We start from the raw sequence: 24,054 nt of genomic DNA, 5'->3' as shown, positions 1-24,054 counted from the left end.
ATTTTGTTAGCTGTCTTATCTGAAGCTATACAAAGATCATGGGCTTGGTTTTACTACTTATTTAGTGTGAAGTGGCAGTTACAATCATGTCCCTTCTTCTAGGAGGCCCATAGGACTCCAATGATGTATTGTAGCATAATTATATATGATGCTAATGCTACAGAGATAGAATTTTGCAGTTAAAAGACATCTTACTAGAACCTAGTGTATATATTGTATATTGTGAAAACCATAGAAGCACAGTTGTCACCTGTTACTTGGTAGGTTCAAGTATAAGACCATGAATTGCATACTATACCACCGCATGTATTTATGTATATACCCTATACATATGCCCATAGCAACCAATCAGATTGCTTCCTTCATTTTTGAAAAGGCCTCTGACAAATGAAAGAAGCGATCTGATTGGTTGCTATGGGCAACTCAGAAACTTTTCCTCTGGACAGGTTTTGATAGATCTCCCTCTATGGGGGAGATTCATCAAAATAATATATACATATAGTGTAATACATTTTTTCTGACATATTGACTTAAAAAGATTGAAGAAGAAACTGAAGATCTGACTTTGGACATAATAGGTGCAGCTTAAATGCCATCTGTTTAAGCTTAGGTGTTTCATGTGGTAAAACACTTATCATGATGGGAGATCAACAATTTTAAAAGATTGACATCTCGTATGATGTTCTGTAACTTGGACTTTTTGATATAGGAACTATCTGGATTATATTAAGAAAAGGGTCATAGAAATTCTTTGAATTGACAACATCTTAATCCAATTGGCTCATTCTTGGGTATTCCTATAAAGTGCAAAACACTTGTCCAATATGATTTCAGTTTTGTTGCTTGTTTCTTTTAGAGGATAGTGAAATTACTACCTTCTGACTTATAATAGAGAATATATGTATCCCAGTAATAGGTTCCAGGCTGCAGTAGCTTCGTCTTAGCTGTCTCCATATGGTTCAGACGTACAAAGGTCGGTATGTGATTTGCACGCATCACATACAAAATCAATGACTGGCATCAGTAATGAAAAGACACGTTTAAAGCGTTTGTTCTTAGAAACCTCTTGTGTTGTGCTAAGTGTACAGATATACTTGCACAATGTGAAAAATGTATATGTATTAAAGCAGGAATGTTATTTTATTCAGGCATGTAAAGTAGATAAAGTCATACAGGTTCGGAGAAACTAATACAGTCTTGTTCTGCCCCATTGTAGCATGAAATTGTGTATACATAAGACTTCAATAGATATAAAACTTATAGGAAGCTCAAAACAATAAAGCAAAACATTGTAGGATTGCCTGTTAACTGTGATGTGTTACTGTACTTTGCAGAAGAAAGAACTTTATTAAGAATTCATCTTGCCCTCTAAACTTAATACATCTAGAACATTCAACGCGGTTGTATTTATAGTTAGATGAGGAGAGTTACGTAAAGCTCCCAGGACTGTGTTTGTGCTGTTAATTTAATAAGTTTCTGTGTGGAAATCACATCATTTAGATTTATTTATTTGTTTTATTTGATGATTTTTTTTTTGTTTGATCATCAGATGATTGTATGCAAATGACTTCTTATCCACAATGTAGAAAACTCATACTAACCAAATCAAAATCTTCTCCAAAAGAAAGAATCCCTCAGGAAACCTGGCACCAGATTTTACCATACATGCATAACGCATGTCAACATGTCATGTATGGTAAAGTCATCTTCCTTACCACACCAGGGGAACCTTTCTGCTTACAGGGACAGTAGGGATATACAGTTTAAAAGTGTCCCTCACCGGCCCTGTAAGTGGCCCCCTAGACAGAGAACTATACTTAACTTAGTCTTGCTGCTCCGCTGAAATCATTCCCCCTCAGCATGACTGACAGCCCTTGTCAACGCTCTGCTCCCTAAGAAGACAGAGCCAAGCAATGACGTGAGCTGTGCCTTGGCTGTCAATCATGCTGAGGGGGCATGATTACAGTCGTATAAGATGGGACTAGGTCAGTATAGCTCCCCACTCAGGGGAATATTTACAGGGCCGGCGAAGGACACTTTTAAACTATATATCCTCACATTTCTTGCGAACAGGAAAATCTCCCGGGGATGGTGAGGAAGATGATTTTCCCTTAAAAATGCAACACTATTGGCACAAAAAATTGGGGTAAAGTAAGCCATCAAATTGTTGGTATAAGTTTAGACAAATATCTAAAGAGGTGTCAAATTTATCATATGAGCAACTGTGAGAAATTTGGTAATACTGTATGTGTATGCAACAGCAACTAGATGTATGTATGCAATAAAGCAGTATTATATCTGTGTGCAGTATAGTGGTGCTATTTATGATTCTGTTATAGGACTCTTAAGTATACATTATTGTTGATCCAAATTGTAACTGTAGTCTCCCCTTGCAATATGTTACATTTTAGGGAGGCGGTGGCACACACTGGAAGGAAAGAATATAAGAATACTATACTTAACCATATGGGTCTCAGGGGTTTTGGAGAACACGAGGGACTACACTAACTAAACACTTTTTTCATGATGGAGTTTTAAAGACATTTTTGGAATTACAACAAGAATTTAATTTAGAAAAGAAACACTATTTTTGGTATGTCCAGTTGATAGAGACAGATAGACACACATTAGACACACATCAGTCATTTTCAGTCATTTTCTGAAAATTAAAGATAATTTTTTATTAACTATATAATAAATTGTGATGTGGATAAGGGTATGATGGTTTAAATTTATAAATTACTTAGGCAAGAAAGTACTACACCCTAAGGTTAAGTATAAATGGGATAGAGAGGGTAATCAGTTGGGCAAGGAACAATGGGGTTATATTTTTAATCACTCTAAATTTTTCTCTAACACAAATTTTAAACTCACTCACTTTAGAATTTTGCACAAAACCTATCTTTCTCCAAAAGACCTTGCCAGGTTTAAAAATGGTTCAGAGTCGAGCTGCCCTAGGTGTGTAATAATTGATGCAGACATTGCCCATATCTTTTGGGATTGTGTGGCCATCCAAGAATTTGGGGAGAAACTCTTCTCGAGAAATGATTGGAAGGGGCGTGTTGGATCAACCCTCCTTGCTTACTTTCCCTTAGGTTGTTTAGGGGGATTGGCGAGGGAGCAGTTCGTTCAGAGGTTTGGTTCATACACTTCTGATGTGTGCAAAAATATTGATTCTAAGAGTCTGGTTTTCCAATAGGGTCCCCGCTTTTGAAACATGGGTAAAGTTTTTTTAAAGGATCAATCAATTTGAATATATTAAAGCCCAAGGGTCAAAGAAAGATATGCGTAATCATGGGGAAAATATTATAATCGCACAGCCAGGCAGGTTTTTTCAGAAGTTTTGAAAATAATTTAATAGTATTTACTTTATTGTTGTTTTTTTTTTCTCTCCCCAAAAATTATACGTGGTAATACAGTTTGTATGTTGAAATTATAAATAAATAATTTTATTGTCAGTGATCCTCTACTAAATATGTTCTTGTATCAAAAGAATTCATTGGAATAGCTTTACAACTAAAATCAGCATTATAGAAAAAATATATGAGTTATACTGATATAGATTTAACTTTCGTAATTGATTTTTTTTCAGAGGTCAAATCAGGGGTAATGACTAAAGAAGAGACAACAGTTTTGGTTGGTAAAAACATCAGCCTTGACTGCAGTGCAGAAAAATATCTTTTTACAAATCTGACATGGTTCTATCCATCTGGAAAAGCGGTGCCTACAGACCTGGTTGAGTTCTACCACAAAAAACATACTACTCATCTCTCTCTGCTTTTAAGAAATGTGACCAAAGAAGAGGCTGGACAATACAACTGCTCAGCTGAGAATCAATACACAGAGGAGATAGTTCACAGGACAAACAACCTAATAGTTCTAGGTGGGTGGTGAAGAAATCCTGAAAGATGTATCTAATTGCTGAGATTTTATTATGTTGTGCCTTATGTTAAGGCCATTTTTAGACTAGCATAATCCGGAAGCATTTTTGCATTTGTAGTATGCCCTCAAGTCCTGGCTCAATCAGGGGTCTAATAACCCGAACTGACAGTGCCATAAAAAATAGAATTTTCCTGTTGGAGAGTTTGCAGTATAAAAAACGTATTATTGATTAACCCCTTAACAACGCAGGCCATAAATGTACGTCCTGGTGCGGTGGTACTTAATGCACCAGGACGTACATTTACTTCCTATACATGACCTATACATGATGCTCAGGTCATGAGTGGCGGATAGCAGCCAGGGACCCACCGGTAATGGCCGGCATCCACGATCACGCGGATGTCTGCCATTAACCTCTCAGATGCCGTGATCAATACAGATCAAGGCATCTGCAGTGGTTAGGTCACTAAAATGGAAGATCGGATCGCCCGCAGTGCTGCCGCAGAGATCTGATCATCCAGAACGGCAGACGTAGGTCCCCTCACCTGCCTCCGGGTCTTCTGCTCTGGTCTGAGATTGAGCATACCAGAGCAGAAGATGACCGATGACCATATGCCTAGCACTGAACAATATTAGCAATCATTGATTGCTATAAATAGTCCACTATGGGGACCATTAAAGTGTAAAAATAAAAGTAAAAAAAGTAAAAAATAAAAGTAAAAAAATTTGAAAATTCCCCTCCCTCAATAAATATTTTAATTGTCTGTTTTTCCCCATTTTACCCCCAAAAAGTGTAAAAAAATATTTTATAAACATATTTGGTATCGCAGCATGCGGAAATATCAAAACTATTAAAATATGATGTTAATTATCCCATACGGTGAACGGCGTGAACGTAAAAAAAAAAGTCAAAAATTACTGCTTTTTTTTTATAACATTTTATTCCAAATAAAATTGATTAAAAAAATTGCAGATCATGGCGCAAAAAAATTAGCCCCCATACTGCCGATTATACAGAAAAATAAAAAAGTTATAGGTCAGCAAAATAGAGCTATTTTAAACACACTAATTTGGTTAAAAAGTTTGCGATTTTTTTTAAAGCAGTATAATAATAGAAAAGTATGTAATCATGGGTATCATTTTAATGGTATTGACCCACAGAATAAAGAACACAGGTCTATTTTACCGTAAAGTGTACAGCATGAAAACAAAACCTTTCAAAATTAGCAAAATTGCGGTTTTCTTATCAATTTCCCCACACAAATAGTATTTTTTTTGGTTTCGCCATACATTTTATGGTAAAATGAGTGATGTCATTACAAAGGACAAATGGTTGCGCAAAAAACAAGCCCTCATACTAGTCTGTGGATGAAAATATAAAAGAGTTAGGATTTTTAGAAAAATTGTCTGAGTCCTTAAGGGGTTAACTTTAAAATCTATGGTAAGGGGGGGGGGGGGAACTAAAATTCCTTGAAATGACCTAATGAACAAATGGTTTTGAATTCGTGTGTCTTCAGTAATCTGTAAATGAATTGAATCATGTACATATTAAAATCTCAGATATACAGCCGCTTGTTGATGAGTTAGGGATAATACTAAATAAAAACTGAGAAATCACACAAACTATTTTAGAAGCGCTGAATCAGATGTTCTGTAATTAAACCATCTCCCAAAATATCTCAGATTTACCGCGTCTCGCTCTTTCTCCGCTATAATTATTTTCTCAAGAATAGGGAAATAATTTACAGACTTGATTAGCAGTTAAACTTATGAAAACCTCTAATGAAAGCTTTAAGCTCATTGAACGCACAGATATATGTTTTTTTGTGCTGGTTGATAATTCTAATTACATTCATATACTAATTGGTTTAAATACAGATACATTGTTTATGATCCATTAACTGTATCATTTCTAACACTATAATTATCTTTTCACTTCAGGAGTTGGTAGAATTTATAGAGTGTAGTCTTGGTGGAAAAATCTATAATATGTCTGTTTTGATTATGACTCTCTTTTACATCTAATCTTTTTTTACATTCATGACAATCTGTTACAAATCTGTACTTTGCTCATTATTGACATTTCGGTAGCTTGGCCTCACGTCTAGGTGATCTTTGAATAGGAAAATATTTGACTGAATACAACTTTATAGAGTGTTTTTTTTATTTTTGAACTTTAATGTTTCTGTGTTTATGACTTTTCTGTTTTATTGCAGACAAGGAGGCTCCATGGGTGGTGCACTACCTTGAAAATACAATAGTAAACAGCAGTAGCACACTTTTGCTGGATTGTACAGTAAATGGGAGTCCTTCACCCACGATTTCTTGGCTGAAGAATGGTTATGAGATTAAACAAGCTTCAGGTAGGGAAAGCATTGCCAATGGCTTTTGTGTAGCACTAAGTACCGTAACACCAATCATGGTTCCACCTCTAGGCTGGATTCACACATAGTATTCTGGTTAATATATTTTTTTGCCAAGACCAGGGGATGGTTCAAAGGAAAGAAAAAGGTGCAATTTTTTTTCTATTATAGTTTTTCTCTTAATCAATTCCACTCCTGGGTTTGATTAAAGGTATCGGCAAAATTCTGAGAAAAATACTGTATGTGAGCCCAGCCTTAAAATCAACATTAAAGAGGTTGTTTTTTCAAGACACTTTTTTCAAATGAAGTAATAGTGTATCCAAGAGAAATGCAGAGTCCTAGGCACCGCCCTCTATCACCTGTCAATTAGCCCGCTGGATAGATACTGGTGTCTAATGCAGTATCCCGATGTCCATAAGTAATATGTAACAATTCTGGGGTGCTCACGTGGAAAATATAGATGCAAAAGTACTGTATATTCAAAGAATGAACTAAGCGCTCACCAGATACGTTGCTTTTAAAATCTTCAGGCTTTATTTAATGGATCTTCCGAAGATAAATCAGGTTGGACACGGACAGTGCGGGAGAGCTGGAGGGTGTTGTGGCGTGGGGGGGGATGGGCAACGGACCGTATCGCGCTATGACGCGCTTCGTCAGGCCCCTCCTGGGCTCTCCCGCACTGTCCGTGTCCAACCTGATTTATCTTCGGAACATCCATGAAATAAAGCCTGAAGATTTAAAACGCAACGTATCTGGTGAGTGCTTCGTTCATTCTTTGAATATACAGTTTTTTCAAATGAAGTTGCCGACAATGAGGACATGAGAACAGGTGCTGATCTGGATGATTGGTGCTTGTTTTGTGATCCTTTATATAGCTCAAACAATCACAGGATTATCCGTATAACATTTTACGATACATAGTTGATAAGGTTCCAAAAGAAAAGCGTCTGCCAATTTCAATCAATATCCCTACTGCGTTAATCCAGAGGAAGGCAAAGAAAAACCCTATGAGGCAGATGCCAATTGCTCCATACCAGGGGAAAACATTCCTTCCCACTCCAATGTGGCAATAAGAATAAATCCCTGGATCGACATTTAATCCCCATAAATCTAGTATCCATAGATTGTAATATAATTACCCTCTAAAACTGTACCCAGGCCCCATTTTAAATTCTTTTATTGAGTTCACCATGACCAGTTCCTCTGGCAGAGAGTTCCACTGTACCACCACTCTTTCCTTTAGAAATAAGTTACTAGTCTGTCCACTGTAAAACTATTTCCACAATTATATACTTTCCACTTTCCTACTGTCTTAATTTATAGATGCTTTAATTCAGGGGCCAATTTGTCAATTCTTATCACCAAACACTCCCTTACATCCTCCTTAACACTTGTCCGTGAATTATGCCTGTGCAGCTATAACTTTTGTATACAATACATTGTGTGTTCTGCAATGTATATATATCTCAGGAATTCACAGACCCTTCCCTTATCCTTCAATACTCAGCCCATCTGGACTGCAATCACATGGATGACCAGTATTAATCAGCACCTTAAGAGAATGAAGCCTTTTACTTAGCACATTACAGATAATCTTAATTCAATGACATCATCCCCTGCTCCTTGGAAAAGTTACATGAAATAAGAGATGAACACAACATTTTAGGCCAAAGTCTGAGATATTATTGCAGGCCCAAATGTAGTCATTGCTAAAAGAGATCATAGAGCATTGCTTTTTTTTAAAGGGTTATTCCAGGAAAACCCTTTTTTTTATATCCACTGGCTCCAGAAAGTTAAACAGATTTGTAAATTACTTCTATTAAAAAATCTTAATCCTTTCAATAATTATCAGCTGCTGAAGTTGAGTTGTTGTTTTCTGTCTGGCAACAGTGCTCTCTGCTGACATCTCTGCTTGTCTTGGGAACTGCACAGAGTAGAAGAGGTTTGCTATGGGGATTTGCTTCTAAACTGGGCGGTTCCCAAGACACGTGTCATCAGAGAGCACTTAGACAGAAAAGAACAATTCAGCTTCAGCAGCTCAGAAGCACTGAAAGGATTAAGATTTTTTTATAGAAGAAATTTACAAATCTGTTTAACTTTCTGGAGCCAGTTGATATATAAAAAAAAGTTTTTTCCTGGATAACCCCTTTAAGTTGGCCCAAGAGAACTTTCATTTGGCTATATAATCTAACCACACACATTTCTATGCCCACAAGTATTGTTAGGCCAATTTTGTTAAACAATTGTCCTATAGATACATATGCATACTATTGGACTACAAGAAGACATTAAAGGCCTTGTAGAAAACACATGTAGACACAGAACAAGATTTGCTTAGATATTACATATGTTTCGATGTCAGTTTGCTCTAGTATTGCATAGCTTTAGCCAAAACACTGGAGACATGGCTTTGATGTATATTTCAACGTTCTATATTGAAAATTTTGCCTATGAGAATGAAGAGTCAAGAATATTGTGAAACAGATTGTTCCCAGTCTGAGAATTTCAAAGGTTACCCAAACCAAAAGAAAAGAAAACAAAAATCATTATTTTCTCCAATTTCATGGCTCTTTTAGTAGTTGCTGTCAAATTTTTCTTTACTCAACACACATTTTTACCCCAGGGGCTATCAGTGCAATTTCACCAAAGCTCAGTAGGCAACGCAGCTTTTAAAGGTGTTGCTTGGTGTTTTATTTTTGTATAGCATTGAAAGTTGCCCAGTGTCAATAGGGGAGATGCAGTCGAAATAATAAAATTGATGTGTGGCTTGAACGATCCGACAGTCATTCGGGCAGACTAAACTGCAAAATCATTAAGCCATATATAGGCTCTTTAAACGAGCACCGATCAACAAGATCATCTCTTGTTATAGTGACGTCATTAAGTGTGTACCGCCTAACTATTAGACAGTATGGTAATTCTGGGCCAGTGTTTTTAGGCTTTTTTTTGTTAACCTAATAATATATATAATAAACAAATGGTTGTAGAATGTATTTCTGTATTTCCATGGAACATGGATATTTCTTATAAAAAAAATATATAAGTATAATTTATAAATATATATATATATATATATATATATATATATATATATATATATACAGTGGCCCCTCAACATACTATTTTAATCCGTTCCAAATGGACCATCGTTTGTTGAAACCATCGTATGTTGAGGGATCCGTGCAATGTAAAGTATAGGACAGTGATCTACAATCTGCGGACCTCAAGATGTTGCAAAACTACATGCTGGGAGTTGTAGTTTTGCAACATCTGGAGGTCCGCAGGTTGAAGACCACTGGTTTTGGAGGTTGTACTCACCTGTCCCCGCCGTTCCGGACCGTCACCGCTCGTCACCGCTGCCCTGGATGTCGTCTTCTATTGCTGTCGACGCGTCCCCGGGGTGTCCCTGACGCTCCGTCAAGGCCTCTGCTTCTCCGGCATCCTCGCTCTCCGTCGCCGCCATCACGTCGCTACGCACGCCGCTCCTATTGGATGACGGGACAGCGTGCGCAGCGACGTGATGAGGACGATGGAGAGCGCCGACGATGCAGGGGATCCCGAAGAGGACGCACCGGAGCTCCGAGGACAGGTAAGTGATCATCAGCGGACCACACGGGGCACAGTAAATGGCTATCCGGTGGCAGCTGTCGGGGCCATTGCAGGTCGGGGGGTCACTGTATATATATGTGTGTGTGTGTGTGTGTGCATGTGTGTTATCACATTAATGACAAGCCTGTATCTTTTTTGCTATAGGAATAACTTTGCATTCCAATAACAGCCTGATGATTGAGAGAGTGAAAAAAGATGATGAAGGCTTGTACGAGTGTCATGCACACAATGAAATGGGACATACCAACACTTCTGCCTACATCACTATTAGAGGTGAGCAGCTTGTCCTATTGTACAGACTTTTTTCCCTATAACTTTGTATAATGCAATAACTTTTATGTTTTAATACATATTATACTAATCTGTTTGCAGGTGGAGAAGAAAAATCTAACATAGAAGTAATCATCCTTGTATGCACAGGTGTTGCAGCTACTTTATTTTGGCTTCTCCTTACCCTCTTTATACGGAAACTAAAAAAGGTAATGAAAATTATAGAAAAATTGGCAATCAAATATAATAATGGAGGCAGTCTATTCACTTTTAACCTCACCTCATTCTGTTAAGATGACTCTACAGAATGTCCGGCCAGTGAAAATCCAGGCAGACATGCGCTCACAGCAATGTTGATTGATACGTTTGGTGATACATTTGGACCCCTTGGATATGTGCCATCACCATTGACTGCAATGCATATGCAAGCTGATCCACCAAAATAATGAACACATTGTTTTGGCGGATACATTTCGGAAGAAGAAAGCTCCACCAGTTATATTCTATAGTGTGAAATGTGCAGTGGAATCCCATTAACAGTAATGGAACACTGCTGCTTTGCTCAGAAATTCTGTATTGTGAACGCACCCTAAAGGGTGAAGTGAATGCATCCTTAGGATAGGCCAGCAATATGTCATTGGTGGGGATCCGTCTGCATAATCCTACTGATTGTCAGAATGAGACTTAAAGGGGTACTCCATTGGCCAGTGTTCGGAACTAAATATTCCGAACGCTGTTTTTGCTCTGTGGTGGTTGGCCACACCCCTTGTGATGTCATGACCACGCCCTCAATGTAAGTCAAAGGGTGGGAGTGTGACAGCCTTCACGCCCCCTCCCATAAACTTGCATTGAGGGGGCTTGGCCGTGACGTCACAAGGTGGAGTGGCGATCCCCGAAGCCCGCACCAGCGTTAGGAACTAAATGTTCCAAACTCTGGGGAGTGGAGTACCCCTTTAAATGGCTGCAGTACATTCACCCATGTAGACAAGTTGTGTTTGTTGTTACACCGCCACCCACCCCTTTATTCTGCTACTAGACCAGAGTCCCAAAGCTCTGTACCTCCACTGACCAAACAACCTAAGGCTGTCTATATTTTAATTTAAAAAAAAATCTTTAATGTACAAATTTAGATCACATAATAACAGTCATGTAGAATAAAAAGTTGAGCTGAAGTTGAGTTGCTGTTTTCTGTCTAACTGCTTTCTGATGACTCACGTCCCGGGAGCTATCCAGCTCCTATAGGGATATTTTCCCATCATGCAAGGGATATTCTCCCATCATGCACAGCTCCCGGGATGTGACATCATCATTGAGCAGTTAGACAGAAAACTTCAGAAGCTAATAACTATTGGAAGGATTAAGATTTTTTAATAGAATAATTTACAAATCTGTTTAACTTTCCGGAGCCAGTTGATATATAAAAAAAGTTTTTGCCTGGAATACCCCTTTAAGCGTGATCATTGCACTATTAAGAAACGTGTGGCTGATTAAGAGCACAGACAGGTTTGTGTAGATAAAGGCACATTGAGGAAGATTTCTGCCAGATCCATGCATCGGATCAAGAGAGCAGTTGCTAAAATACCATTACATAGCAGCAAACAGATATTTGAAGCTGGTGCCTCTGGAGCCCCATGGACATCAAAGTGCAGAGTCCTCCAGAGTCTTGCAACTGTGCATAAACCTTCTATTCGGCCACCACTGACCAATGCTCTCAAGCAGAAACGGCTGCATTGGGCAGAAAAATACATGAAGACTAATTTTCAAACAGTCCTGTTCACTGATGAGTGTCGTGCAACCCTGGATGGTCCAGATGGATGGAGTAGTGGATGGTTGGTGGACGGCCACTCTGTTCCAACAAGGCTGCAACATCAGCAAGGCAGTGGTGGAGTCATATTTTGGGCCGGAATCAGGGGAAAAGAGCTGGTCGGCCCCTTTAGGGCCCCCGAAGGTGTAAAGATGACCTCTGCAAAGTATGTGGAGTTTCTGATTGACCACTTTTTTCCCTGGTACAGAAGGAAGAACCATGCTTTCCGTGATAAAATCATCTTCATGCATGACAATGCACCATCTCATGCTGCAAAGAATACCTCTGCATCAGTGGCTTCTATGGGGTTAAAAGGAAAGTCATGGTGTGGCTTCCATCCTCAAGCAAAATATCTATGAAGGTGGGAGGCAGTTTACATCCAAACAGCAGCTCTGGGAGACTATTCTGACATCTTGCAAACAAATTCAAGCAGAAACTGTCCAAAAACTCACAAGTTCAATTGATGTTGAACTTGAATGTTGTTAAGTTTGATTGAAATAGCTTTTGATTTCAGTAAATATCCTGCAAACACAACAAATGATAATTTTCAGTTCTTTACAACCGTTGCAAGTTTTTTATGTTTAAAAAAATACTGTTATCATTAGGAGGTTTGTTCAATAAAATTTGAATTGTACTCTTAGTAGTTGATAACATGAGAATTATGCTGACTGTTATTTACATCAATTATTTAGGTAAATGACAAAAATATAATTTGCATAATAATTTGGAACAGGCTGTATAGTCATAAAAACTGCTTAACCTATTAATAAATAATGATGCAGAGCAGGGGTCCTCAAACTTTTTAAACAGGGGGCCAGTTCACTGTCCCTTAGAGCATTGGAGGGCCAAACTATACTTAAAAAAAACTATGGAAAAATTCCTCTGCACACTGCATATATCTTATTTTGAAGTGAAGAAACAAAATGGGAACAAATACAATATTTAAAATGAAGAACAAGTAAAGTTAAATCAACAAACTTACCATTATATTTCAGCCCCCTCCCTCCTGTGCCATCATATTTCAGCCCCTGTGCCATCATATTTCAGCCCCCCTCCCCCTGTGCTATTATATTTCAGCCCCCCTCCCCCTGTGCCATTATATTTTAATCCCCTCGCCCTGTGCCATTATATTTCAGCCCTTCCCTCCTGTGCCATTGTATTTCAGCCCCCCTGGGCCATTATATTTCAGCCCCCCTCCCTCCTGTGTCATTATATTTCAGACCCCCTCCCCCCTGTGCCATTATATTTCCACCCCCTCCCCATGTGCCATTATATTTCAACCCCCCTTCCCTTGTCCCATTATATTTCAGCCCCCCTCCCCCTGTGCCATTATATTTTAACCCCCTCGCCCTGTGCCTTTATATTTCAGCCCCTCCCTCCTGTGCCATTGTATTTCAGCCCCCCTCCCCCTGTGCCATTATATTTCAGCCCCCCTCCACCCTGTGCCATTATATTTCAACCCCCCTCCCTCCTGTGCCATTATATTTCAGACCCCCTCCCCCCTGTGCCATTACATTTCCACCCCCTCCCCCCGTGCCATTATATTTCATCCCCCCCCCTCTGTGCCATTATATTTCAGCCCCCCTGTGCCATTATATTTCATACACCCCTCCCCCCTGTGCCATTATATTTCAGCCCCCCTCCCCTCCTGTGCCACATGATTTACTCATTCACCAAACCCCCCTCCCTGTGATCCCCTGCTATTACTTGTCCTCTGTCCCATGTGTGCTCCGGCAGGCTCAGGGGCTCGGCGGTTGTTTATGTTGCTGGACCGCATCCTCGGGCCTGATGGAGGTGAGCGCGATGAGTGACGTCATCGCATGCGCCTATGCCTGGACACCGACATTCTGCGTGGCTCGCTATAGACTGCAGCATACAGTTGCAGTCTATAGGAGTTTAGTGATGGGGCCCCGTTATATGTGAACTCCTCAGGTATTTAGCCTTGCTTGCCCGAAGCAGGGCTAAATGCCTGAAGAATTCACCTGCCCGGTGCCCGGAACTGCATGTCCCGGGCGTCGGGCGATACCATTTCCACATCCCTGATCAATGTGCAGCAGCCATGCGGGAGTAAGTAGTACCTCCTGGCGGGCCATATAAATGTCCTTGTCGGGCTGCATGCGGCCCGCAGGCCATAGTTTGAGGACCCCTAATGTAGAGAAAAAGGGAACACACTGTGGCTTCCTAAATAATGTTCTCCAGACATTCCAGCTTTCCTGACTGTGCTCAGCTTTCTCCATTCTTGTATCATCTACAGCCACATGCATCAGAAATTAAAACAGGTTACCTGTCCATCATTATGGATCCTGATGAGATGCCACTGGATGAGCAATGTGATAGGTTGCCCTATGACAGCAGCAAGTGGGAATTTCCTCGAGATAGGCTTAGTCTTGGTAAGTGATTGTCTTGTTACCAAACAGCATGCACTATAACAAGGTCCCAAAATGGGCTTGGCTGGACAAGCCTTTACACGTATGGTACAAAAATTATAGCCTCAGTATTCATAACTGGGAGAAAATAACAAAGATGTATTACCATGAAAAATAAATAGATTTTCAAAACCTAGGCAATCCAAGATTGGGACAATTTTTTAACAGTGGCGCATCTTAAACTGTATGCTCTTTGACTATTAGGCAAAGATTTCTGGCACAGATTATTATTATTTTTCATGCATTTTAAGCCCTGCATCTATTTTCCAGGGCCATACCCCCTCAAAGTTTTATCTATACACTACAAATGTTTCAGTAATTTTCATTGGTGACACGGCAGGTGTGTAGGTGGTAGTCCAGTTTTCTCCAGATGCATGCCAGCATACCTTGGATATGGACTCTACTGTTTAGTCATGTGTTGTCAGATCTTCCTCTATCTGTGGCATAAGCCATTCCTTTAACATGTCCAGATAGAAGTGGCAAGTGACAGTAACCTCAGCAAAAAAAGACGGATAGATATGGCGCCTGCTCATTGCACAAAACTCATTTACTTCCATCATGTGCTCAATAGGGCAACTGTTTTTCTGAGCACCAAATTTTGTGATTGACCTTCCCACTGAGATGAAATGTCTCATCGCTGAAGACCGGCCTGTTAGCGAGTTTATACTCTTCCTATTAGTACTACAGGTCGATGCAAAAATCATGGATTATCGATTTGTCATGTTTCAAGATGTAATCTGTATGGTTTACATCACAAAAATTTTCATTTCATATTCTTACCATAGTGTGCTGCAGTTGGTGGCTATGGGCAGCCAAGACAGTTTTGCTTGGATTATCGGTCACTGGCCATTAACCACTGATGTTACTTTAACTACAGGCCTTTACTTTTAGGCATCCTTAAAATTAATTAAAATTTAGGCAAGTCTTTGTGCCAAAGTGCCATCATATGGTACTCTATGAAGAGTTTTTTCCATTTGAAGAAAAAAGTTCCAGACCTTTTCTGTTCCAATTTATATGGCTAAAGATGGCAAGCACCCTCAAGTTCTGAAAAAAAATTATTATTCCTGTAATTTAGAAAAACATTAGATATGTCAGACAGACATGTGAAAAGCTTTGATCACTTGGACTTTGAATGGTCAGACACTGACAGCAGGAGAAGCATTTGGTAGTGCTTTATTACACGGCTGACTGCAGTCTCTTTCCAGCAGCACTAGATGGGCTCCATTATAAGTCTAGTGTAGCTTGACAGAGAGCGCAGCCAGCTGGGGAGTGAAGTGCTACCTTGCGCTTCTGGTGACATTTAAAAAAACTATCTGAACGCTGTGCGATCAAAGCTTTTGACATGTTGACATTCTTGTAACTGGGAATCCTGAAACTGATGTACTTGGAGGATAACCAAACTTTGTCACCGGGATAGAAAGACGGAGATCTTTTTCTATCATATAATTTTTATTTTATTTTATTTTTTTATATTAATATTAACGTTTTATTAATTTTATTCAAAGTACAAAGTTCAAGTAAAGTACAAAAACACCATCAATAAACAGGCATCGTAAGAAACGCGGTTGTCGATAGGGTACACACATATGATGCGTACCATCACTATATAAAGTCAGGTATTCAGTAACAAGACAGGATGTTGAATACATTAAAGTGAATAGTTAAAGACATGACAATTCAAACATCAATTAGTCAACTCAAGGTACATGGTCCGAGCTTCTATGTGATCAGGGTAGGTACAATCAACAACAATGTGGTTGGTGTAAGCAACATATGGGAAGAAGAGGAGACGAAGACAGAAAGAAGGAGAAAGAAGAGACAGGAAAGGGTTCCAAAGGGACAGAAGCGAGTGGGAACGAGGAAGACTACTAGGTTCATAAGAAAGAGGTTGTTAGACTTACCCAGCAGGTCAGGAGGGCTTCAGAACAACATGGCAAAGCAATGAGGCATGGTGGTTATTTGTGAAAAATGGGCTGTTTAGGTAGAGGGAGCACCGGAAACCGGGCGTGCTGTAGGGCTTGGGGGACATATGTTTCACGAGTGAAAGATGCATGGACGTATAGTCCCTAGAGGATGTAAAATGTGTCCAAGGGTGCCAGACGGTGTTGTATTTGTCTATCTGATTTTTGGAGTCGGCTGGAGATCTTTTTCTATTGGCCTGGGTTTTCATGAGATGAGGCTTGAGACAAGAAATGCTGAGTCTGTTGCCAGATGGAAGAGAAGTCACGGACCAGATGAACAACAGTTGGCACACCGATGGAAACAGAAACTGGAAGAGGAGGACGGAGATGATGTCCATAGACAACAAAGAACGGAGAAGTCCTCGTGGATTCAGAATCCTTATGGTTATTGGAGAATTTGTCCCAAGGAAGATCAACCCAATCATCCTGACAAGCTGAGACAAAATGACGTAAATTAGTGTCCAGAATTTGGTTAACCCTCTCCACCTGGCCATTGGACTGAGGGTGATAGGCAGAGGAGAAGTCTAAGCTGATATCAAGACAGGAACAGAGAGCACACCAGAACTTGGATACAAAATGAACTCCACGGTCTGAGACGATATGTTCAGGCAGACAATGTAGACGGAAAATATGTTGCAAGAAATGGTTCGCCAGCTGGGGAGCAGATGGGAGACCAGGAAGTGGGATGAAGTGAGCCATTTTGGAAAACTGATCAACTATGACCCAGATGACCATGTTATCATGAGATGGTGGAAGATCGGTAATAAAATCCATAGCGATGTGAGACCATGGAGTCTCCGGAATGGGCAAGGGCTGTAAGAGTCCTGCAGGCTTCTGTCGAGGAGTTTTGTCACGTGCACAGGTAACACAGGAATGGACAAATTCAGAGACATCGCGTTCTAGATGCGGCCACCATTAGTGTCATGAGATTAAAAGTAAGGTCTTACGCACTCCAGGATGACCTGCCAATAAAGAAGAATTACCCCATTTCAGGACTTTGCGACTCAATCTTGTAGTTACAAAGGATTTCCCAGGAGGTACTTGTAGAAGATCAGTAGGGGCAGCAGAAATCAGATGGTCAGGAGGAATGATATGCCTGGGCATGGAGTCCAAACCCACAACGTCAGAGGATCTGGAAAGGGCATCAGCTTTTATATTCTTGTTAGCTGGATGGAATTGAATGAAAAAAAGTTATCTGGAAAAGAACAATGACGTAGATACTGACCAGATGAGAAGACCCTTCCAACAAATGTCGCCACTCCTCTAAGGCAAGTTTTATAGCAAGAAGTTCTCAAACTCCGATGGAGTAGTTCCTCTCAGCAGGCAAGAAGGTTTTTGAAAAGAAACCACAGGTTACAGTCTTACCCTTGGAATTTTTCTGGGTAAGAATGGCACCAGCTCCTACGGATGATGCGTCAACCTCCAAAGCAAAAGGTCTCTTCGGATAAGGTCTTGAAAGCATGGGAGCTAAAGGAAATGCAGACTTTAAGCGAGAGAAAGCTTCTTCGGCCTCAAGAGGCCATGACTTAGGGTTAGAGTTGTTTCTGGTGAGAGCTACAATAGGAGCGACCAAAGAAGAGAAATGTGGGATGAACTGACGATAATAGTTGGCAAATCCCAGAAAGCGTTGTATAGCCCGTAGGCCAGTAGGGTGAGGCCAATCCAGAACCGTGGACAGTTTTTCAGGATCCTTCTGCAGGCCTTGATGAGAGACTATGTAACCGAGAAACAGGAGACTAGATTTCTAGAATAGGCATTTCTCTAGTTTGGCGTAGAGATGATTCCTCCGGAGGCGCTAAAGAACCAGACGAACATGAGAACGATGCTCCTCTAAGTTGGAAGAGAAAATCAAGATGTCATCAAGATACACGATCACACAGTTGTAGAGAAAATCTTGGAAGATATCATTGACGAATTCCTGAAAAACAGCTGGAGCTTTGCAAAGGCTGAAAGGCATCACAAGATACTCAAAATGTCCATCTCGGGTATTAAAGGCCACTTTCCATTCGTCTCCCTCTCGGATTCGAATAAGATTATAAGCTTCCCGTAAATCCAACTTAGTGAAAACCTTGGCTCCCCGGAGACGATCAAAAAGTTCTGAGATCAGAGGAAGTGGATAGTGATTTTTGACCGTGATTTTGTTGAGAACCCTATTCAATACATGGAAGGAGAGAACCATCCTTCTTGCCTACAAAGAAGAACCCTGCTCCAGCAGGGGAGGAGGACTTTCACATAAATCCTTTTTGGAGGTTCTCCTGGATATATTTTTCCATGGCTTGGGTCTCAGGAACCGACAAAGGATAGATTCTATCGCGTGGAGGCATAGTCCCAGGCTGTAAATCAATGGGGCAGTCGTAAGGACGATGTGGAGGTAAAGTCTCAGCCTGCTTTTTGTAGAAAACATCCGAATAATCTTGATAAGGGGAAAGCAGACCAGGCATAGGAGGAAAGGAAGAAACGACTCTTGGCTGGACTGGCACAAGACAAAGATTTTCACAGCTCTGTCCCCAGCGAGTGATCTCTCCTGATTTCCAGTCAAGTTGTGGAGAATGACATTGGAACCAAGGAAGACCAAGAAGTAGTTGAGAAGTACAGTAGGAAAGCACGTAGAATAAAAATTTTCCTTATGAAAGACTCCTACCTGCATGACGAGAGGCTCTGTGCGGAATAGTACCTTACAGTCCAGATTTTGTCCATTGACTGAAGAAATGAACAAAGGCTTGGCTAGACGAGTTACAGGAAGACGATATTCATGTACCAGAGAAGCAGCAATGGAGTTGCCAGCGGAACCGGAGTCGAAGAATGCAGAAGCGATGAATGAAGCGTGGATTTGAACAGATATATTCAAGCGAGGAGAGGTAGTATTCACACCTAGGGATGCCTCTCACACGTGCTCTAGGTGTGAGCGTTTCCCGGATGCTGAGGACGTACAGAACAGTCTTTGAGAAAGTGCTCCGGACTGGCACAGTATAGGCACAAATTCTCATTGCATTGTCAGGATCTTTCAAGCTGCGATAAGTGAGTACAATCCACTTGCATAGCCTCTTCGACAAGAGGCAAAGAAGACTGTAGAGGTGGATGTTAGAACACAGGTGCCAAGCGAGGAAAACGCTGCGTTCGGGCAGGTTCTCTTTGCGTATGAAGTTCTTCCTGCCTCTCGGCAAAACGCACATCAAGACGTGTGGCTAAATTAATTAGTTCACACAGGTTAGTCGGAGGATCACGTGCCGCAAGAGCGTCATTTATTCTGCTGGACAGTCCTTTTTTAAATGTAGCACACAAGCCTTCGTCGTTCCATGCCAATTCTGAAGCGAGGGTGCGAAACTGAACAGTATATTCTCCTATGGAGGAAGTCCCTTGGCTTAGGTTCAGAAGAGCCGTCTCGGCATAGGAGGCCCGTGCGGGTTCTTCAAAAATTCTGCAGAATTCTGCTAGGAAAGCCGTAAGGTTAGCGAAAATCGGGTCACTGCGATCCCAGAGAGGAGTAGCACAGGGCCTTTCTGGACAAGAGGCTGACCACAAATGCCACCTTCACTCGTAATGTCACCTTCACTCGTTCCATCTGGGACTGATCCACCATGAGCTCCAGGTGCATGGAGCATTGAGTCACAAAGCCTCTACACAACTTAGGATCACCATCATACTTTTTGGGAAGGGGAAGATGAAGCTTTGATCCGGAAGGTACTGCAGAAACGGGTGGAGAGGCTGGAACAGGTTGCGGTTGCTGCTGCATAGTCAGCAGTTGCTGCATCATGGCGGACAATTGACTTAGTTTCTGCGCCTGACGGGCTAACTGCTGCGACTGATGAACCACAACGAAGGGAAGATCTGAAACTCTGGCAGAGGTACCTCATCGGGATCCATGGGCGGATCTTACTGTTAGACTCACCACAGTCGACTGGCACTCGGGAGGAAGTAGATCCGCTGGACCACAGTAGTCTGGAACACGAGAGGTTCCTTAGGAGTCTAAGGTGCCGCTGGTTTTCACCAGAGCCCGCCGCAAAGCGGGATGGCACCCAGGTCGCTACACCTGGCACGACTCGACCACACAGGTGGTTGAGGTGATGCGAAGTACAGAAGGGAAGAGACAGCAGGAGGTCAGGGCAGGCGACACAGAAGCGTAAACAGGGACGTAGCAGAAGGTCAGTAGGCAGGTGGCAAGGTACATGGTCAGGTCACGGAATACTAGGTCTGGTACACGGCAAGGAAACACAGTATAACGCTTTCACTAAGGCACTGGGGCAAACAAAGATCCAGCAGAGGAATGTGGGAGGTGCAGAAACTTATAAGTGTGTGTCAGGTGCAAACCATAATTACGGGAGCACAGGCCCTTTTAAAACTCTGGTGCGCGCGCGCTCTAAGAGGCGTAGGCACGTGCGCCAGACCTGAGAGGAAGAAGCAGAGGACTGAGGTGAGTGACGGGCTCGGGAAGGGACAGGAACAATGCGCTCAAGGCCAGGGGGTACGTCCGGAGCGCTAGTTGTCACAGATACAAAATGAAACTCATTTTATTATGTTTTTAACTGTAAAGATAGTGTTATTTTTGAGTCTGTAAGCAAAGTCTAATTGTTGCTTTTCTTCACCTAAAAGTATTCTACTTTTCCTAAATGTAAAACAAATATTTGGGTTAGATGGTATTTATACATATTATTCGAATAATCAGGCAATGACAGCAACAATTGCTCTATTATTTTTATGACATTAGACTATAAACTGTTATTCTTATGATATGCATGGGATGAAAGGTTAAACAAATTCAACTGATAGTTTCTAATATCTATGCATGTTGTACATCCCAAGCCTCTTCATCTACGTATATACATATCTGATCTTCTGGTCTCATGGTGAATGTTAATCTCCCTCCAAGCTGTCATCACACCAGGGTTTCCTCTTATCTTTGCTGGGCAAACTTTGGTTTCTATCACAAGGGAGTAATGAACCTGATGCTGTGAATTCCTAGATGACCTGCACATTCCTTTGCCTCTGAGTAATTGAAATTGATTGTTTTAACCTATATAGGAACACATAAATATTGGGAAGGCGTGCAAACTGTGCACTTGCTTTCTTCACACAGCCTAAATTCTTAAAGGAAGTTTATCTACAATCCCATATCATAGAAACTGAAGGTGAAAAATAAGCTAATAATTTACATATCTTGACCTTCTCTTGAGTGTCACAATTGAATGTGAAACAACCAGCTTAATTCATGTTATGCTTCACTAATGTATCAACTGCTTCATTTCACCAGTCTTGTACTGGGAAATTCTCAACCTTAAACTTTTTCTTCATCTCCTAATTTTCAGTCTCCTCCAGTACTTTATTATGCAAAGAGTACCTGTTAAAGCATTTCTGTCACTTAAGCATATTTGTCACACAGACATGACAACATTTTGATCAGTCTTGGTCTTAGTGCTGAGACCCCCATGAACTGCTAGATATAGCCAGAAGCACCCAGTTGTGTACTTCCCAGCTCATCATTCAATCCAACTCATTGTAAGAGATAGCCTCTATAGATTTATAATGTTGCCAGTCTCCTGCAAAGAGTTTGATCAAGCAGCAATCCGGGGAGTGAAGTGCATAGCCACATGCTTCTCTCACCTATATCTAGTGATTGGTGGGGTTTTCAGGACTAATACCCAGATTGATCAAAAGTTTTGACAAGTTTGTGTGACATTTTTTTTTTAAATAAATAGTTCTGTTTATTTATTGTTTCCCTTACCTCTTGCACATGTTGTCTCGTTGTTTGGCATCGATCATGTATTGTTTATGTATTTTGGAAAAATTCTTAATAAATGTAATAAATATTCATTAAAATTAAAAAAAGCTTTTATAAGTGACAGTAATGCTTTAACATTTATGTCTATTGTTTACGTTCAGTCTTACGTTTCACATGGGCCTGTGGGGTTTTGCATGACTTTTTTTGGCATGTTTCTTACTGCTTGTCTAAGCAGTGGTTCACTGTTGACTTTTACCTTTAGGTAAAACGCTGGGTCATGGTGCTTTCGGCAAGGTGGTGGAAGCTTCTGCTTTTGGCATTGATAAAAGTTCTACGTGCAAAACAGTTGCTGTTAAGATGCTTAAAGGTATTGATTCCAATTGGTTATTTACTAGCAGCTGAAGTTAGAAGGTTATAAACTATACACATATGTGTTTATATACACTGTGAACATGGCATTTCTAGTGATTGTGGGGAAACTGCACTACATATATATCTAGTTCAGCCTTGTCAAGTATTGTTCTCCTGAACAGAGCTGTTGCCTGGAATATTTTTTACTCTGCCAAGCCCCTCTGTAGTACATCTGGAAAAAATAGTTGACTGTGAAATATTTGTTTTTAATAAACACAAAAAGATAATCTAAATTCCAAGACCTCTGTAACATCAGCTGAGCATGAAAACATTAGTCAGTCACAAGCAATGAATCTCTCTTGTAATGTGCTTGGGGCAATTACCATACGGCACATTTCTGACTTGTCTAGGACCCAAAAGGTTTTCTGTATGTTGCCACCAAATAAATTTTATCCTACATACGTTATGAAGAAGACTTAAGTGTGTGCGCTTGAGATTCCTCATAGGGGCTGTGGTTGTTTTCTTTGTCTCTTGATGTCCCCCCTTAACCTAAACAGGATTTTGTACGCCTTGTAAAACTATCCTATTGTGCAGAAATGACTATGTCCTGTTTATGTCAAACAGAGTGTGCAACAAACAACGAATGCAAAGCTTTAATGTCCGAACTGAAAATCCTTATCCATATTGGCCATCATTTGAATGTTGTTAATCTACTAGGCGCTTGCACCAAAGCGGGAGGTAAGTCACTAGATAGCCAGTATTAACCCATTTATTTCCTACACTGTAAGACATTCTTTCTTGCTATACAACATTTAGCTCACAAGGAAAGATCCTTTAGTACATGAAGAGCTGAAGCTGAAAATTCCTAACATCTAACTTAAGCAAATGTCTGTATTAATTGCCGGCCAATTACTGAATTCTTAAGTAAATGTTCCTGGGTCAATTGAGAAACAAACATGAGCTCAGATTCATCAAAGTCCATTTCTGTGTTGTGCACGCACATGGTACAGTAATTCCCATTGAAATTTTTACTTTGATGATTCCAGGCTGTGATATGCCCACTTAAATCATATCCTTATTTTCTCTATAAATATAGTATAATTTATCACATAGGAAAACACAAAATCCTAAATGTTCACTGCAAGTGTTCTCATATATTGTAGTAATGAGATTCTTGATTTGAAATCCAGAATTCAAAAATATGTAGATTAGAGCAGCACTCCTCCATAATAACATGTGCTTTGTACATGAATTAACATATTTACAGTTCAAAAATCACCTTAGGAAGGTGGGCAGGTATGAAGGGAGATCGTTTGCATATCCATCTGTTTACTGGAGATTGCATTTGATATAATTAAGATGTAGCAAAAACTGGTCATACACCTACTGTAAAGGTGGCCCTATGCATTAAATAGCTGTCAGCCGAGCATTTTGTTGTTGTGATGGGGGGGGGGGGGGGAGGGAAAGGCTAACTTACTGCCACAAGGATCGAGCATTTGAAATCCAATATGCCCCATCCTTCTCTCTCTCAACATCATCTGTCAGGGGAGAGTTGGGGTGCCCGATACACATTAGACAGTTATCCATTCTATAGTGTGCATGGGGGCCTTATGACCGATAATTCAGTTCAGCAGACAGCCATCTCCATCAATCCGCACAGCCAAGTGTACAA

The 24,054-nt window shown here is 40.6% G+C and overlaps 1 protein-coding gene across 3 annotated transcripts in view; it reads left to right on the top strand.

Moving 5' to 3' along the window:
• LOC130290908 (vascular endothelial growth factor receptor kdr-like) overlaps nt 1–24,054 on the top strand; it is a 264,735-nt gene that overhangs the window by 190,570 nt on the left and 50,111 nt on the right. For all 3 annotated transcript variants that reach the window (XM_056539116.1, XM_056539117.1, XM_056539118.1), the window contains 7 exons: nt 3,593–3,883; nt 6,099–6,245; nt 9,999–10,127; nt 10,227–10,333; nt 14,183–14,318; nt 22,294–22,398; nt 23,007–23,120. In XM_056539116.1, coding sequence (XP_056395091.1) covers nt 3,593–3,883; nt 6,099–6,245; nt 9,999–10,127; nt 10,227–10,333; nt 14,183–14,318; nt 22,294–22,398; nt 23,007–23,120 — 1,029 coding nt within the window. The remainder of the gene's footprint in view (nt 1–3,592; nt 3,884–6,098; nt 6,246–9,998; nt 10,128–10,226; nt 10,334–14,182; nt 14,319–22,293; nt 22,399–23,006; nt 23,121–24,054) is intronic.

Source organism: Hyla sarda, chromosome 9, assembly GCF_029499605.1.
Source record: "Hyla sarda isolate aHylSar1 chromosome 9, aHylSar1.hap1, whole genome shotgun sequence".
Lineage (NCBI taxonomy): Eukaryota > Metazoa > Chordata > Amphibia > Anura > Hylidae > Hyla > Hyla sarda.
The sequence above is the reverse complement of the archived record's forward strand: the minus strand, read 5'-3'. Positions and strand labels throughout refer to the sequence as shown.